This window comes from Rousettus aegyptiacus, unplaced genomic scaffold (assembly GCF_014176215.1).
Source record: "Rousettus aegyptiacus isolate mRouAeg1 unplaced genomic scaffold, mRouAeg1.p scaffold_m13_p_7, whole genome shotgun sequence".
NCBI classification, from domain to species: Eukaryota; Metazoa; Chordata; class Mammalia; order Chiroptera; family Pteropodidae; genus Rousettus; species Rousettus aegyptiacus.
In genome coordinates, this window is record NW_023416310.1 from 111401614 (window position 1) to 111421292 (window position 19679).

Below are 19679 nucleotides of genomic sequence, written 5' to 3' on the forward strand. Positions count from 1 at the left end.
TCTATATTCGTGAGTCTGGTTTTGATTGGTTTGTTCTTTTTGTTTCTTAGATTCCGCATATAGGTGAAATCATATGGTGTTTATCTTTCTCTGTCTGACTTATTTCACTCATATTTTGAATCATCCTGTTTTTACTTTCATTTGCCTCAAGGTATCTTTTAATTTCTTCCTTGATCTCATCATTAATTCATATATTGTTTTGTAGCATGTTATTTAGCCTCTATGCAGTTGTGTTTTTCATTTTTTCCTCTGTAATTAGTTTCCAGTTTCATACCCTTATAGTTGTAGAATGTCGGGAAAATCTGTTAATTGGTGTCAATGAGGGTTAAATTCACCTACTATGACTGTATTGATATCAATTTATTGCTTTATATGAGTCAATATTTACTTTATATATGTAGGTGCTCCTATGTTGGGTATATAAATGTTTACTAGATTTATGTTCTCTTATTGGATAGATACTTTTATCATTATGTAATACCTTCTTTGTTTCTTATTATAGCCTTTGTTTTAAAGTCTATTTTGTTTAATATAAGTATCGCTTCCTCAGCATTTTTTTTTCATTACCATTGTGAAATATCTTTTTCCATTCCTTTATTTTCAGTCTGTGTGTGTCATTTAATCTGAAGTGGGTCTTTTGTAGACAGCATATGTATGCATATTGTTTTCTTATCCATTCAGACACCCTATGTCTTTTGATTAGAGCATTTAATCCATCTACATTTAAAGTGATTATTGATAGGTACATAGTTTTTGCCATTTTACTTGCCATTTTGCTATTCCCCCACTTCTTCTTAAAGAAATTTAACATTTCGCGTAATAACATCTTGGTGGTAATGAAAACCTTTAGCTTTTTATGTCTAGGATGCTTTTTATCTGTCTTTAGATTCTGCTGCGTGGAAGCTAGCCTTTTGAAATGGGATTCACCCCAGCAGGGTCATGTGCCTGTTGAGACCACCCTTTGTGTGTGCATCTTGTACGGCAAATCAAGTGGTGCTTCTTTGTGGTCTGATGCCAACCACTGAGTGTGTAGGTTCTTGTGAGAGCTCCCCTTCATACCAAGGTCAGCCACTGCCTGTGGTGGTCCATGGTTACCTGGTAGGGAGCTACAAAGCTATCCATGGTTGGACATTGCCTGTGTTGTATATGGAGAAGACACACTGCCACAGCTCTGGGCCTGGGGCAGCTCTTTAAAAAACCCAGGGCACCCTAAGATTTAAGATTACCTGCCAGCTGCTCTTAAGGCTCAGCAGCTAAAAGAACTTCATGTGATATGCAAGTTGGATGTAGCAGGGTCCAGTGGATCACCAAGGTTGGGCAAGTTGTGCTCCCTAAGTTAGTGCAGATTAAGATTGGTGCCAGTGATGAGCCTGTGGCCACTCAAAATGTCTCAGATCACACTGAGGCCAGCTGCTTCCCACTTTGGGCCCATAGACCCTTGTTATTTTTTCAAAAAATGATGTAGCTCGGGTCAAGAATTGTTGCCTGCCACCACAAGTGACTCTAGAGGTGCCTGGGCCAAGCTCTGTTGATTGCTTCTGAAGAAGCCTCCAAAAGAGAGCTCCAGGTGGGGCTGGTTGCCCAGCCATAGAATTCCTCCAACAATGTGAGTTAGGTGGGGTGGGTTTCAGGGAGTCCCCAGGGTGGAGTAAGTGGAGTTCACCAGGCCAAAGCAAATTTAGATTTGGCCATGTGTGGGGAGAATTCAACATAGTCAACATAGTGCTCACATGTAAGTTGGAAAAAAGGAGAGCTCAACAAAGGGACAATGACAGCTATTTCTCGAGCCCTTGCCTTGAAGCCACACAACTCAGTCTTCTCTATATGTCTTTGGCATCTCCTGAGCTGCTGTCCCTCTTCCAGAGTCAGGGTTAGAGCCTGTATGTGAGCAAGTCTGTATGCAGGCAGTTTAACAGGATGCTTGAGTTCCCAGCTATCTTACTTCTCATTTTGACAGCCAGAATCATCACTAATTTTTACAGCCAGATGTTTTTGGGGCTCCTCCTCCTGGCACTGGAAACCTGGGCTGGGGAGGCTGGTGTGGGGCTAGGGCCCCTCTCCCTTCCTGAGAGGGACCTCCACAGCCTACATATCCCTCTTAATGCTAAACTGCCACACATGGTTGTGGGGCCAGGACATTTCCGATTCCACCACTCCTACAACTCAATGTGGTTTTCTCTTTAAATCCTTAATTGTAGGAGTTCTATTCAGCAAGAGTTCAGATTGTTCTCCAGGTTCATCATTCTAGAATTTAGTTGTCATTTTAATGCAGTCATGGGAAGTGGCAAGCACAGTATTTCTTTCTCTACCATCTTGATCAAATCCCATAAAGCAGGAGCCTTGTGTATCCTTGTGTAAATTACATTAATATGCTATTTCTGGTTAAAATTAAGTCTGTAATATCAGACTGGGATATATGTATAAATTTGGTGTTAATATAGGAAAATGCCTCTCTTACATTAAAGTTAATGGAGAGCATTATAATATGTGCACTGGTTTTAAGGTGCATCAGAACATGGACAAGAAATATAGAAAAATGTTAAGAATTGGTTCGTGATCATGAATGACTATTTCTATGTTTGTCATTGTTATAATATTGTTCTTTGTAAAGACTTTAATAAGAAACTGCTTTACCACTATGACAGTTTTTACAAGTCTTTTCCGTTCCTGTTGACACCAGTCATGTGGAGAGGAAATGAAACAGAACTCACAGATTTCACCCTCCTGGGCTTTTTTCCGGAATTTAGACACATCACAGTCGTAATCTTCACCATTCTCCTGATCTACATGGTTGCCTTCACTGGCAACACTCTGTTGATCCTGCTCATTTGGTTGGATTCACGGCTCCATACCCCCATGTACTTCCTGCTTAGTCAGCTCTCCTTCATGGATTTGACTTTGACTTCTAGCATTGTCCCCAAGATGGCAGCCAACTTCTTCTCTGGACAGCGGAGAATCTCATTCCTGGCTTGTGGGACTCAAATATTCTTTTCCCTGACTGTGGGTATTGCAGAATGCATCCTTATAACTGTCATGTGCTTTGATCGTTATGTGGCCATCCGTAATCCCCTCCGGTACCCTGTCATCATCAGTCCTAGGGTTTGCTTGCAGATGATTGCTATGTCTTGGGCTGGAGGGGCATTTACTTCTATGGGCCATGTCGCTTTCACCTTGCATTTTCACATTTGCAGCCCCAGAGAGATCCCTCACTTTTTTTGTGAAGTCATGGCTGTCCTTAGGATTGTCTGTGAAGACATTTCAGCCTATGAAAAGGCAGTGGTGGTGACCAGCATCCTTGTTTTGCTGCTGCCCTTATCTCTCATCTTGTCCTCCTATGTTCTCATCTTCCTTACTGTACTCCAGATGAACTCCCCAGAAGGCAGGAACAAGGCTCTGGCCACTTGCTCCTCTCACCTCTGTGTGGTGGGTCTCTACTTTGGTCCAGGTATGTGCATCTACATGAGACCTGGCTCTGCCAAGACTCCAAAGTTGAATCAGGGTCTCTTTCTGTTTGGGACAGTCCTCACCCCTCTCCTGAACCCTCTTGCCTACAGTCTCAGAAACAAGGAAGTTATAGGTGCACTAAAAACATTGATCGGGAAGTCTTCCAGATAGAGGGCAGAAAGCCTACTATCAGCTGCAAGCAATTCAGAGATGTACCAGCAAAGGGGCCTTTTGTCAGTTAAAAAATAATGCCTCAGGACACTGGAAGAGTCAACTAATATTACTGAGCAGCAATTTATTTTCTATCTCTGTCTTAGAATTTCTGTCTAATAGTCCCAGATGACCTGCTGATAAGGACAAGGGAATATGCCCATCCTTCCTCTGCACCATTTCTACTTGATGGCCACGTGTGTACTATCATTTTCTGAGCTTCTCGTTGGTTCCATGAGAGAAAGTTCTGTTGTCTGAACCCACATATTGCAGAACATCTCCTAGCTCTTAGGTGATGCCTCAGAAGTACTCACTGGTTAATTAATGGGCATGAGGATAGATTGTTGAGAATCTAGTAAATTTTCTAGTGTTGTTTTGTTCTACCTAAGAAGACTATTAATTTCTCTCAATCCTACAAAAGTGCAAGGTCTTCACCTCTATGTCAGTGCTTCCAATGAGTGGTTTCCTGATCACCTGTATTAGAATCACATGTTGTCTTTATTAACTGTGCCCACAAAGTAGTTCTGTGCCATTTCAGACCAGCAGAAGTAGAACCTATTATATGGGGCTTAAGAATCTGACTGGCAGACTTTCAAGAGATTCTCACAACCATCAATGGATGAGAGCCTTCCATCTATTTATCGACCTAGTTAATTTTCTAGACCAGATTGGCAAAATTTTACCAGTCTTAAAGTTTCCTAATATTTTTATAATGTATCTGTAGGATGGGTTAAGGTAGCTGGCAGACACTAATGTTATTTTTAAAAATTATAGGAAATTAGCCTTTTAAAAATAATTTGAAGTTTTGAGCAGTCAGAAATGAGTAAATAAAGTAGTTTTTAAAAAGGTAATGTTTGTGTAATAACATGACTGATTTAAAATATTCAGAACGTAGAGTAGAATTTAAGCAGGATGCCTTATAGGTGTTTCCAAAATGTTGCTTTATGTCAAAAATTGAACATATTCAATATAACTATTGAAAACACTAGGAACTAATTACATGCATTTTTTAAATGTTAAGTGAAATAGAGAAACAGACATGTTTTTCAGTGAATCGGAAACATTCAAATTGAGCACTAACCTCTTGATTTATCCCCCTCTAAATGTCTCAGAAGCCTTCAATTGGACATTTTATTGTAAAGACAAAAAGTGAATTTTGGGAAGCTTAAAGATTCTTATATCAAATATCGACTGTTACAAAAATATTAAACATGGGCCCTCTAGAATTTCTAGACTAACAATCTAGGTTTAGGGAATCTAGTTCAAATAACATCCCTGGGAACTTTTCTTTCCTTTTTTTTTTTTTTTTTTTTTTTTTTACTTCTCGCTCTTGTTTTAAAAAAATTAAGTTTATTGGGTAATATTGGTTAATAAATTATATAATTTTCAGGTGTATATTATAATTTGACATCTATATATTTTATTGTGTGATTACCACCCAAAGTCCAGTTTCCTTCAGGTACCATATATTTGATCCCCTTTACCCACTTCACTCTCCTCCTATCCCCTTATATTTGACCTACTTTACCCTGTCTACCTTTTCCTACCTCTCCAACCTCCTACCCTCTCATAACCACTAGTCCATTATCCATGTCCCTGAGTCTCTCTCTGCCCTGTTCGTTTGTTACTCTTAGGTTTATATACCACACATAAGTGATATCATGTGATTTTCTACTTTTTCAGTCTGGCTTATTTCTCTTAGAATGATCATCTCGCGGTCCATTCATGTTGTAGAAAATGGCAGTATTTCATCTCCTTATGGCCGAATAGTATTCCATTGTATATATGTACCACAGCTTCTCTAGCCAATCATCTATTGTAGGACACTTCAGTTACTTCCATGTCCTGGCCACTGTGAATAATGCTGCTCTGAACATCGGTGTGAAAATATCTTTTTGGATATGGGTTTTCAAATATTTGTGGTAAACACCCAGTAGTGGGATTGTTGGATCATATGGTAGATCAATTCTTAGTTTTTTAAGGAACCTCCCCCATATTGTTTTCCATAGTGACTGAACCAATTTGCAATCCCACCAGCAGTATATGAGGGTTCCTTTTTCTCTGCATCCTCTCCAACATTTGTTATCACTTGTCCTGTTGATTATAGCTATTCTAACAGATATAAGATGGTATCTCATCGTGGTTTTGATTTGCATTTCCCTAATAGCTAGAGATGTTGAACATCTTTTCATATGTTCGTAGGCCATTTGTATGTTCTCTAGAGATAAGTGTCTGTTCAGGTCCTCTTCTCATTTTTTGATTAGATCGTTTGTTTTTTTGTTGTTGTTGTTATTGAGTTGCATGAGTTCTTTGTATATTTTGGATATTAGGCCCTTATTGGAGGTGTTGCTTGCAAATATATTTTCCCATTGAGATGGTTGTCTTTTTACCTTGTCGATGATTTATTTTGCTGAGCAGAAGCTTTTTAGTTTGATATAGTCTCATTCATTTATTTTTGCTTTTACTTCCCTTGCCTTTGAAGTCAAATTCATAAAATCCTCTTTAAATCCAAGGGCCTTGAGTTTAGTTCCTATGTTTTCTTCTATGCATTTTATTGTTTCAGGTCTTATATTCAGGTCCTTAATCCATTTTGAGTTGATTTTGGCATGTAGTGATAGACAGCAGTCTAGATTCGTTCTCTTGCAGGTGGCTTTCCAGTTTTCCCAGCACCATTTATTGAAGAGGCTTTCCTTTCTCCACTGTATGTCTTTGACTTTTTTTATCAAAAGTTATTTGCCCATATAAATATGGGTTTACTTCTGGACTCTCAATTCTGTTCCACTGGTCTGTGTGCCTGTTTTCCTGCCAATACCATGCCATTTTGAATACTATCACTTTGTAGTATAAATTGAAATTGGGCATAGTGATGCCTCCAGCCTCATTCTTTTTTCACAGGATGGTTTTGGCAATTCAGGTTTTCTTTGTGTTTTCATACAAATATCATGATTTTTTGTTGTATTTCTTTAAAAATAGTGATAGGATTTTGATGGGGATTGCGTCAAATCTGTATAATGCTTTAGGTGATATGGTCATTTTAACTATGTTGATTCTTCTGATCCATTTTTTTTTGTATCTTCTTCGATTTCTTTTAATAGGATCTTGTAGTTTTCATTATATAGGTCCATCACATGTTTCGTTAAATTTATTCCTAGGTATTTTATTCTTTTTGTTGCAGTTGCAGAAGGAATTATTTTTTCCATTTCTTTTTCTGACGCTTCATTTTTAGAGTATAGAAACACTATGGATTTTTGAACATTGATTTTGTATCTGGAGACTTTACTATATTTGGTTATTGTTTCTGGTAGTGTCTTGTGAAGATTTTAGAGTTTTATATATAGAGAACTATGTCATCTGCAAATAGTGACAGTTTGACTTCTTTGTTTCCTATTTGGATGCTTTTTATATCTTTCTCTTGTCTGATTACACTTGCTAGGACCTCCGATGTTATATTGAATAACAGTGGCGATAGTGGACAGCCCTTCTTGTTCCTGATCTTAGAGGGAATGTTTTTAGTTTTTCACCATTCAGTATAATGTTGGCTGAGGGTTTGTCATATATGGCCTTTATTATGTTAAGGTACTTTCCTTCTATACCAATTTTCTTAAGTGTTTTGATCATAAATTGATGCCGTATCTTGTTGAAGGCTTTTTCTGCATCTATTTATGTGACCATATCAATAGATATATTGAACCATCCCTGTGCCCCTGGGATGAAGCCTACTAGATCATGGTGTATAATCTTTTTGATATGTTGCTGTATTCTGTTTGCTAGTATTTTATTTAGGATTTTTGTATCTGCGTTCATGAGAGATATCGGTCTGTGGTTTTCTTTTTTTTGTGTCATTTTTACCAGGGTTTGGTATCAGGGTAATACCGGCCTCATAAAATGAATTGAGAAGTATTGCCTCCTGTTCGATTATTTGGAAGAGTTTGAGGAGAATAGGTATGAAATCTTCTTTGAATGTTTGATAAAATTCACTGGTGAAGCCATCTGTTCTTGGACTTTTACTTTTTGGTAGATTTTTGATGATCGTTTCAATTTCCATACTGCTACTCAGTCTATTTAGATTTTCCAGATCTTCTTGATTCAGTCTAAGAAGATTGTATTTTTCTAAGTACTGGTTCATTTCTTTTAGGTTATTAAATTTGGTGTTACATAGTTTTTTTTGTAGTATTCTTGCACGATGCTTTGTATTTCTGTGATGTCAATCATAATTTCCCCCTTTTCATCCTTGATTTTATTTGTGTCTTTTCTCTTTTTTCTTTAGTGAGTCTAGCCAGGGGGTTGTCGATTTTATTAACCTTCTCGAAGAACCAGCTCTTTGTTGTATTTATTTTTTCTTTTTTTTAATCTCAATTTCATTTATTTTTGCTCTAATTTTGATGATTTCTTTTGTTCTGCAGACTCTAGGCCTCATTTGTTCTTCCTTTTCTAGTTTTTAAGATGAGGCATTAGGTTGTTTATTGGGCTCATTCTTGTTTTTGGAGATAGGCCTGTAATGACATGAACTTTCCTCCTATGACCGCTTTTGCCATGTCTTAAAAGTTTCAGTATGTTGTACTGTCATTATCATTTGTTTCTATGTATCTCTTAATCTCTTCTTTTATTTCTTCTCTGACCCAGTTATTCTTCAGTAGCATGCTGTTCAATCTCTATGTATTTGTGGTTCTTCCTGCTTTCTTTTTGTAGTTGATATCTAGTTTTAAAACATTATGATCAGAGAATGTGTTTGGTATGATTTCAACCCTCTTATATTTGTTGAGGCTATTTCTGTGTCCCAGTATGTGGTCGATTCTTGAAAATGTTCCATGTGCACTAGAGAAGAATATATAAGCAGCCGTTTTGGTCTAATGTGTCATTTAAAGATATTATGCTCTTATTGATCTTCTGTTTGGATGAACTGTCCATTTCTGACAGTGGGATATTTAGGTCCCCTACTACGATAGTGTTTTGATCTGTTTTTCCCTTTAATTGTGTCAGTAATTGCTTTAGATATTTCAGGGCTCCCTGATTGGGAGCATAGGTATTAATAAGTGTTATGTCTTCTTGGTGAATAATTCCCTTTATCATTATGAAATGTCCTTCACCTTTTTTATTTTGATGTCTATTTTTTTCTGACATTAGTATGGCTACTTCTGCTTTTCTCTGAATGCCATTTGCTTGAAATATCATTTTTCCCTTCTTCACTTTGAGTCTATGTTTGTCTCTAGAGCTGAGATGTGTCTCCTGGAGGCAGATTATAGTTAAGTTTTGTTTTTTGATCCATTCTGCAACTCTGCCTTTTTATTGGTGAGTTTGGTCTATTTACATTTAAGATGATTATTGAAATATGAGGTCTTCTTATAACTATTTTATCTTTCACTTTCTGGTTGCTCGGTGTTTCCATCACTTCCTTGTCCATGTGTTTCTGTTTTCTTTATTTTGGTTGGCTTTTGTGGGTATTGCCCTGGTTCTTCTTGTTTCATATTATACACTTCAGTTCTGACTCTATGGTGCATAATTACTATTACAAATGTGAAAAATTTAATTATATATATATATATTTTACACACACACACACACACACACACACACACACACACACACACACACAGTTGTCCATTTTCTTCTGAGTGGGCCTTATCTCCTTTCCCCTTTGTGAATTTGGATCTTTGAATCCCCCCCTTTTCAGTCATCGTTATTTAAATTTGTTTCTATGTATGCTGAACTTTCATTACTATCTTGCTATAACAATTCTCTTCTTATTATCTAAGCTTATAATGCCCTACTGTTAGTAAGGGTTGCACTCCTCTACTTCTATTTGCACAATAGTCACTTTACTACTAATTACAGGTTTTTTTTTTTTTTGGTCATTTTGTTTTAGGTTAACCTACCCCTTTCAGTATTTCCTTAGTGCAGGCCTTGTAGTGAAGAATTCCCTTGATATGTATATCTGGATAGGTCTTTATTTCTCCTTCCTATCTAAAGGAGAGTTATATAGGTCCATCACATGTTTCGTGTTCTGGGCTGATAGTTCCTTTCACTTTATAGTTTAAATATTGGATTCCATTCCTTTCTGAATTGTAAGGGTTGTGCTGAGAAGTTTGAGGATAATCTAATTTTAGTGGAGAGTTCTATTTTTGTATGGAAGTAATAAGTATTTTAATCACGTGACTTCACAGCAAATAGTTTACCAGGTGGGTCACAGGGAAGGCACTCATCTTGGATTTTGGACCATGCGCTTATGATCCACTATTGCAAGCAGAGCATCTTTGTACGAAATGGCTTAATCCTTTAAGAGGAAATAATTGAATAAAAAGTCAATGATGTAGTAATTTAAGAGAATTATGATATTTATATTTGTGGTTTTGAGATAAATTACTTGTATTGAGGGAATATTTTAGGGTTGGGAAATTTAGTCATTTATTTTCCCTAATTTTTTTTCTACATTTGGAACAGTGAAAATGAATGAATTCCCTTTTTTAAAAAATTATGATTCCATCATAATTAAATCATAGTTTTTTTCTATTATCTTGTTCATGATTTTAATTTTCTTTCTCTAATTTAACAGTTATCTTCTGTGCATTTTTTGTGTAGAATACTTGTAGCTCTTCTCTAAATAGTGTTTTAAAAAATTAACCACATGAATAAATAACATATGAAAATAATATTTTGTAACTCAATGAATTAAGCTTCAAGATTGAAACTAGAGCATTGTGGGAATAGGATGTAGGAAAATTGGGCATTTCTGAAAAGAAATGCAGGGTAACTGCCTTTGTAGAGCCCAGAGAGCTACAGGAGAGGGACATTGAATTAGGGAAGGCAGGAGATAGGAGGTAGTGGAAGAGAAATTCCTCCGCATAACCTTATCTGACTCCAGACACAACTGGATAGAAAAATAATGATCTCAGCTCAAGAAATTAGTTGGAACACTTTTGGCAATTCAGAATGTTGAAATCACAATCATCAATTCTACAACCTACACATTACAAGTCAAAACAATATAAATGTACATGGGAAAGATCCTACAGAATGAGTGGTTGATCAAGGTCTTGCTTTATCCAATAGTTTATGAGCATGCCTTCAAGTATTCAGGTTTGACTAAAGACAAACTCTGTTCAGGTTGAAACAGAATGACTTTGTGGTTAAAACTAAATGGTTTCTTGTTGAGCTATGAGCAGGCATCAGCGTACCCCCAGCTCCAGCTCTTGGTCCCTATAATAGGAATCTGCATTCTCCCAGCTTTGTTTTAATCCAAGCAAGGTATCATTATACATGTTCAGGAAGATATGATGAGAAAGATCATTGTTTGCTCTCTTACTTAAGAAATATTTTGAGAGCCTACTGTGGCAGACACTGTTTTAGGCACTGGGGATAGAGAAGTGAAGAAAATTGTGCTCTCATGGAGTTCATACGATAGCTGAGGACATGGGAAATAATAAGTAAATATTAAATAGGTCACACGGCAATAAGTGCTCTAAAGAAAAAAGAGAACATGAAAAAAAGTGGAGAGATATGGGTGCTACTACATGTAGTAGGTCAGGGAGGTCATCTCTGATTAGGGGACATTGGAGCAGAGATCATAATGAGTACAAGAAAAGCAGCACACTTCAGGCAAAAGTTGTTCCATCATAAGAACAGTAAAAGGAAGCCATCCGTCAGAAGTGGATATGGATGTTGAAGGGACAGTGATGAGGCTCGTGTGGTTGACAGTAGTGATAGGAGACAGTGACTAGCATAGGCAAGTTATCCAGGGCCACTGAGAAAGGCACTGCAATGGTCAGGTAGGAGATGGAAGACATCTGAGCTGAGTGGAAGCACATTAGCTGAGGAAAGAGGCTCAGTTCTGGATGTGTCTCAAGACTGGCTGAGGAAAGAGGGAGAAGGAAGAGCCCGGGCAGCTCTGAGATTCTGGCACATACAGCTTTGAGAAGAGCTGTCTTAAGAGTCTGGGCCCAGATGTCTGCTTCGCAGTCCATCATAGATCTCTGGCAGTGGTTCTGGATCAGGGAGCACCTAAATGCTAATGATCATGGCCACCAGCTCTGTGTGACCCTGCCTTCCCTTGCTTTGTGAGTCTGTCTCCAGTCAGCATCACCAAACACCCTTGTTTTCTGTCATTCTGTTTGATTGGGCCAGTGACAGCACCAACAGGTCAGAAGTAGGAGGGAAAGGAGTTGCTCTCATGAGGCTGGGCTGGGGCATGACTACATCCTCCACCAAGGGCCACAGTTCATAGGCAACACTCTTGCTTCTATTCTCACCACTCGCTCCGCTTGGGACCAGGGTGATAGTGTCCTCTACTCTGCTTTTCCTATTTTCTTTTCATCTGTCCCTACCCTGCACGTCACACCTCACTGATGCTCTGACACTGCTGAGGGTGCTCTCTTTGTTTCTGGAACTCTGAGCAGCAAGAAGCAGTCTCACATTGCAGGATCACATCACTGTCTCCCAGCCATAATTTCCCTGATATAATATCAGTTTCTGCCTTGTTAGGTGGGAGGTAAATGAGACAGGAAACATTTCCCTAGCACTGGTGCCCCAGGCTGTTTTCATTCCTGTCCTGTGAGTTCTCCACATCTTTGGGCTGCAGCTTGCCCAGCGATCACTGAAGAAGCAGGTCTTACTAGCTATCATGCAACCCAAGATGCGGCTCGAACTCTCGCCAACATATACTACTGACGGATTAGACAGATGTCAAAGCAGTACAGCTCTAACTTACCAAACAGGGAAAGTAGATATTCTAGACAAGGGTGTTGAGTACTCCACAGCATTGCATGGATGAGGCAATCAGAGACCATCTGCTATCTCAGATCAGAGGATACCACCAAGGTCACCTAATAAGGTACACTTGAGAGTGACTGCAGTATTTAAGCCCAACAGGTAGAATGTACATGTAATGAAAAGGAAAGCTACATCAAGCCCCGCCTCTGTTTTTGTGATGAGAGGAATAATCAATTTCAGAGAGCCAAAATTCTGTTCAAACTATTGGTGCGTTTTCTCCCACATTTTGATCCTTGTGCTTGTTTAGTGCTTATCTGTCAGTTGAAAGGAGGCATGAAACTGTTCAAATTCCCTTAAGTCACATCTAGTCCATCATATATATAGTAACAGCCCCTGGAAAATGGTCAAATCTTTACTGACTCCTAACTGTGGGAAACTGCTATGCAGCATTGATGAGGTGATGAGGAATAGATGAAGGAAGGGTCGATGAGAGCCTATTTCAAGCCCTGCACATGGTAAGCTTTCCTGAAGTATTGGAGCCCTTCACTTCACCTGCTTGAAGTGAAGACTCATAAGCATTTCCACTCTGGTTTGGGAAAAAAGGAGGTGAATACACAAAACAGCAAAAGGGACACATCGTAAAGAAATGTGTGAGATCAGTAAAATTGGACAGTTTGATGAGATGAATGAATGTGCTAATGTGTTTACATCCTCTTTTCCCTGCTTTAGAAAAAAGAGAAATAAGTGTTTATGTTATCATACATACGACTTATTGACAATCTAGGCCTGGCCCTATCATATTAGCAACTTTGAGTTCGCAGCTCTTAATGACACCTGATTTGAATTTAGCCATGGTCTATAAGAGGAAATCTTAGACTTCAGTTTCCTGTTTTACATGCACTGAAGCTGATCCCATTTGTTTTATGAGAAAAAGTCCGGTCCCACCGACAACGCTTCCTTCAGCACACCACTTAGGAAAGCTGGATGGCCATCAATTCAAGCCTCATTTTCATCACTTCCTTCAATCTACATGAGAGGGTGTTAGATTAGCTTATTATGATCATAATACTAATACTAGAATAATGATAATGGTCAGTATAACATTTAGTGTGGGCAAGGCACCATTCTGATCTAATCCTTACAATAATTCTGTGAATTATGTTCTATTGTTATCCTCCTTTTATAAATGAGGAAACCAAGGCACATAGAGGTGAAAAAATTCACCCCAAATCATACAGTGAGTAAGCGGTTCTGCCAGGATTTAACCCACCTCTGAGATCTCTGCTGGTAACCTCACACTCTGATGCTTGTAGTAGCAGCCGGGGTACACTGACAGGATAGTTCCTGTCTGAGGCTTGCTCGCCTCTGCTTCAAATATTCCGTGATGCTGAGTAAGACATAAAAAGTGAAGTGCAAAAAAAAAAAAAAAATAATAACACTGAGTAAACATGCCAGTGTGCATGAAAATATGCCCAAAAGGACAAAAAATAAGGAGTGGAGCTGAAGTGAGAGCAGCATTGGGTTCAGAGGGTCTCGCATTGCAGCAGTCATGGTGGGGAGACTGATGGTGATAGCTGAGACTTGAGTGGGACAGGAAATAGTTGCTACTGTCCATTGCTATAGCTCCTGGTGATTTTCAAGCCTAGAGAAGCTGAGGGACACACAATGGCCTTTCACTAGGTGAACAGCCAACTTGTCTACATGCTTTTGACATCTCTGCGAGAGCCACTTACAGTGATCACTGTAGACCCAGGTTTTATTGGGGTCTGGAGGATGGAGGTAACTCCAAATAGTTACACAGAAAAGGGCAAAAGCATGAGGAAAAGGGAGAGAGGTAGGGCAACCAAAAGGATCCCAGAAACCACAAGTCAAAGTCACATTTAATGTAAATGAAAACCTTCAAAAAATTCAACAATGGAACGTGGATTCGTGGTAGAGTTAATTTTATAGAAGAGTCTGAAGAAGACAGTAAGATAAATTTATTTAGAATTTTCAAGGAGGAAAAATGATGGTATAATTTTAAAATATTAAAAATAACAAATTCTTGGTAAGTGGTGTCAAGAAGACAAAGAAGTAGGAGGTTCCATACCTCAGCCCTTCATAGAAACACAAATTTCAACATCGTCCGTGCACATAAATGCCTTCGCAAATTGCTCCAGGTGGCCCATTGACAGTCAACTGCCATCACCCTATCCTTCCTGCTGGGTCTCCCAATCCACATAGGCAACAATCTTTGGCTAGCACAGAGTGGGCACTACAGGGAAATCGATTGCAGGCAGACCTCTGCTGCCTGCAAGAGCTGCAATATCATGTGAGACCGCCCCAGATAGCAGCTGGTCTAACTGTGAACTGTGACTATAGTGGGAACACATGGGCACAGAAGTTGTAGCAAAACTGGGGCTGTATTGGCCGGATGGCCCTTGTCTCCCTGAGATCCTGCCCCATCCAATCCACAAAGTGCCCGCAGCACGTTGACAGGCAGCTGTCCCTGTCCTGCCCTTCTCTGGGGTTACACAGTCTGCACAGGCAACAGACCTTGGCTAGCAGTGAGCACATTTCAAGGAAAACAGTTGTGGGAAGACCACCACTGCCTGGATGAGCTGCAGTGTCTCTTCGGAGATTGCAAGGATCTGTGGGACTGGACCAGACAGCAGCTTGTCTCCTTGTGATCTATGACTACTGAGGGAACTGTGCAGACACAGAAGAAGCAGAAAACTGAGGCTATTGGCCTAAAAGCCCTTGACTCCCAGACACCCCACCCCTACTGATGCACAAAGTGCCTGAAGCACATTGACAGGCAGCTACCTCTGCCCTGGGGTGGTGCAGCCTGTGCAGTCAAAAACCTCAGTTGGAAAAATGAACAAGTTCAAGGAATATAGTCATGGGAAGATCACGTGTGTCAGCACAAAGTTTATATCACTTGGGCAGATCTCAGTGGTTTTGTGGGCCTTTCGCAGATGACAGTAGGTTGCTTAGTGATATCTGACTTTGGTGGGAGCCTGCAGTCCCAGAGCCGGTAGCAAATCTGATGTTGTGTAGACCTGATGGCCCCATGCCTTACTGAGATGATACCCCACCTAAGCCACAAATTACCTGTGGCAAGCCTGCTCCCAGGCAACTCAGTCACATCCTGTGCTCTCCTCGGAACATGAATTCAACAGCAAACAACAACACTAAGTTTATGTGATCCACACAAAGCTCGTTCATCCAGGAGAAGCTGTCAGTGGCAGGCCACGAACTCATACCCACGAGCTTCAGTAATTCTTAACAGAGCTTGGGTGTTTTTAGGCCCAAGTTGGGAAGCAGCTGGCCTTGCTATGATTGGAAACTAGTACAGGGAGCCACAGAGACAATGCTGGCATATAAACTGACACTGCAGTGGTAGGGGGATCCAGGAGAATCCTGGGGTTCCTGCATCACCCAACATACATATCAGAGGCTCTTCCAATTTCAGAGACTTACAGGCAGCTGACAGGCAGTGTCAGGCATTGAGGAGCACTGGTCATTCTGATAAACTGCCCTAGATCGGGTATGGGGTTAATCAGATCACGGCCTACAACAGCGTCTCTTCCACTAACCTATAGATCCAGCATAGGCAACAACCATCTGCGATCGCCTTGTAGAAACCACCAGGTAGCCCTGAGCAATGAAAGGCAGTTTTTGACCTTGGCCTACAGGGAAGACTCTCCCAAGGGATCACAAAACAAATGCACCAGGAGGTGCCTGGCACTAGACAACAACAGAGCAACCCCTGACTAGTTCCATGAGCGGTACACACAAAGGGTGTTCTCAACAATTCCACAAAGCCTTCTAGGGCACATCCCACTCAGTGCCACACAGGACACCTTCCACATTAGGCCATCTGGCCAAGGCTGAGAGATGCATCAAGTATTCCTAGCACATAGAAATGAACACGGAGAGGCTAATAAAATGAGAAAACAAAGAAACATGCCACAAATGAAATAACAGGAGAAAACTACAGAAAATAAGCTAAGTGAAATGGAGGCAAGCGACTTACCAGAGACAGTTCAAAATAATAATTATAAGGATGCTCAGCGAACTTAGGGAGAGAATGGATGAGCTAATAAGAACCTCAACAGAGAAATAGTAAGCATAAAAAAGGACATAGAAACCATAAAAAAGGACCAGACAGAAAAGAATACAATAACTGAAATGAAGAATACACTAGAAGGATTCAACAATAGATTGGATGAAGTAGAAGATCGAATCAGTGAACTGGAGAACAAGGTAGCAGAATACAACCAATCAGAACAACAAAAATAAAAAAGAATTTAAAAAATGAGGATAGTTTAAGAGACCTCTGGGACAACATAAAGCTTAACAATATTCACATCATAAGAGTACCTGAAGGAGAAGAGAGAGAGTGAGGGAATGAGAATTTATTTGAAGAAATGATGACAGAAAACTTCCCTAACCTGGCTAAGGAATTAGACATACAAGTTCAGGAAGCACAAAGAGTTCCAAACAAGAAGAATTCAAAGAGACCCACACCAAGAAACATCATAATTAAAATACAAAGGGTTAAAGACAAAGAGAGAATCTTAAAAGCAGCAAGAGAAAGGCAGCTAGTTACTGACAAAAGTACCCCCACAAGAAAGTCTACCGATTTTTCAAAGGAAACTTTGCAGGCCAGAAGGGAATGGCAAGAAGCATTCAAAGTTATGAAAAACAAGAATTTACAACCATAAATACTCTACCCAGCAAGGTTTTCAACTAAAATTGAAGGAAAGATAACGAGTATCCTAAACACAAAAAAGCTTAAGGAATTCATCATCAACAAGCCTGTATTACAAGAAATGTTAAAGGGACTTATGTAAAAAAAGAAAAGGTTAAAAAGAAAAAAGAAAAAAAATAAAAATAATAACATAGCAGTAACTATGTACCTACCAGTAATCACTTTAAATGTAAACCAATTAAATGCTTCAGTCAAAAGACATAGGGTAGCCAAATGGGTAAAAAACAAGACCCATGTATATACTGTCTACAAGAGACCCACTTCAGATCAAATGTCACCCACAGACTGAAAATAAAGGGATGGAAAATGATATCTCATGCAAATGGAAATAACAATAACAATAACAATAAAAAAACAGCATAGCCATACTTATATAAGATGAAATAAATCTAAAACAAGAGACAAAAAAGGAATTGAAATGATAAAGGGAACAATAAATCAAGAGGACCTAACCCTAGGTGAATATATACATACCCTACATAGGAGCACATACATACATAAAGTAATTATTGACTGACATAAAAGAGGAGATTAACAGTGATACACTCAAAGTAGGAGACTTTAAAACCCAATTGACAACAAGGGACAGATCTTCCGGACCAAAAAATAAAAAAATCAACAAGGAACCAATGTACCTAAAATGCATAATATATCAGATGGATTTAATAGATATTTTCGGAGCTTTTTACCCCAAAGCAGCAAAATACACATTCTTCTCAAGTGCACATGGAACATTTTCCAGGATAGACCACAAGTTAGGGCACAAAACAATTCTCATTAAATATAAGATTGAAATCATATCAACCATCTTCTCTGACCACAATGGTATGAAACTAAAAATCAGCTACAACGCAAAACAAAAACAAACCTGGAAAATACACAGACACATGGAGACTAAATAACATGCTACTAAACAATAAATGGTTATCAATGAGATCAAAGAAAAAATCAGAAGAAACCTAGAGACGAATGAAAATGAAAATGAAAACACAAGACTCAAAGTCTATGGGACACAGCAATAGCAGACACAAGAGGGAAATTCGTAGCTATATAGGCCTACCTCAAGAAACAAGAAAAAGCTCAAATAAACAAGCTAACCTTACACTTAAAAGAACTAGAAAAAAGAACAAGAAACGGAGCCCAAAGTGAGTAGAAGGAAATAAAGATCAGAGCAGAAATAAACAAAATAGAGGCTAGAAAAACAATACAAAAGATTATTGAAATCAAGAGTTGGTTCTTTGAAAAAATAAACAAAATCAATAAACCCTTAACCAGATTTATCAAGGAAAAAAGAGAGGACTCACATAAAATCAGAAACGAAAGAGGAGAAATAAGTATGAACTCCACAGAAATACTAAGTATCATAAGAATGTACTACAAATTGATCACATGAAAATACAACAAATTGGACAATCTGGAGGAAATGGACACATTCCCAAATACATACAATTTCCCAAGACTGGGTCAAAAAGAAACCAAAAATCTGAACCAAATGATTTCCACCAGTGAAATAGAATTAGTAATTGAAAATCTTCCCCAAATACAAAAGTCCCAGACCAGATGGCTTCATAGGCGAATTTTGTCAAATATTCAGAGTTAGCACCTATGCTCTCAAACTATTCCAAAAAGTTCAAGAAGAGGAAAGTCCCTCTAACTCCTTTTATGAGGCCGCCATTACCTTGATTCCAAAACCAAGCAAAGACATTACCAAAAAAGAAAACTATATGCCAATATTTCTAATGAACATTGATGCAAAAATCTTCAACAAAATATTAGCAAACCGAATTCAGCAATACATTAAAAATGTCATACATCATGATCAAGTTGGATTTTTCCTGGGTTGCAAGGCTGGTACAATGTCTGCAAATCAATTTATGTGTTATATCACATTAATCGAAAGATAAAAACCATGTGATCATATCATAGATGCAGAAAAAATGTTTGAAAAAAATCAGCCTCCATTTAGGTTAAAAACTCTCAGCAAAGTGGGAATAGAGGGACCTTACCTCAACATAATAAAAGCCATCTATGGCAAAACCACAGCTAACATCATATTCAATGGGGGAAAGCTAACAGCATTTTCCTTAAGATCAGGAACAAGACAAGGATGACCATTTTCACCACTCCTCTTCAACATTGTATTGGAAGTTTTAGCCACAACAATAAGACAAGAAAGATAAATAAAAAGCATCTAATTGGAAAGGAAGAAGTAAAACTCTTGTTATTTGCTGATGACACGATACCTATATAGAGTGAACCCTACAGATTTCACCAAAAAACTGTTAGAACAAATCAATGAATTCAGTACAATAGCAGGTAACAAAATAAATATTCAGAAGTCAGTGGCATTTTTATGCACAAACGACAAACTTTCAGACAGTGAAATTAAGAAAACAATCTCATTTATAATTGCATCAAAAACTATTAAATACCTAGGAATCAAAATAACCAAGAAGATAGAAAACCTGTATTCAGAAACTTATAAGTCATTGAAAGAAGAAATTGAAGAAGATACAAATAAATGGAAGCATATACCATGTTCATGGGTAAGAATAATCAACATCAT

The 19679-nt window shown here is 38.6% G+C and overlaps 1 protein-coding gene across 1 annotated transcript; it reads left to right on the top strand.

Annotated features, from left to right (window-relative positions):
- Positions 1–2682: 2682 nt before the first annotated feature.
- LOC118605538 (olfactory receptor 2M5-like) lies at positions 2683–3615 on the top strand. Its single transcript, XM_036225079.1, has one exon. The coding sequence runs from the start codon at positions 2683–2685 to the stop codon at positions 3613–3615; it is 933 nt and encodes a 310-aa protein (XP_036080972.1).
- Positions 3616–19679: the final 16064 nt, after the last annotated feature.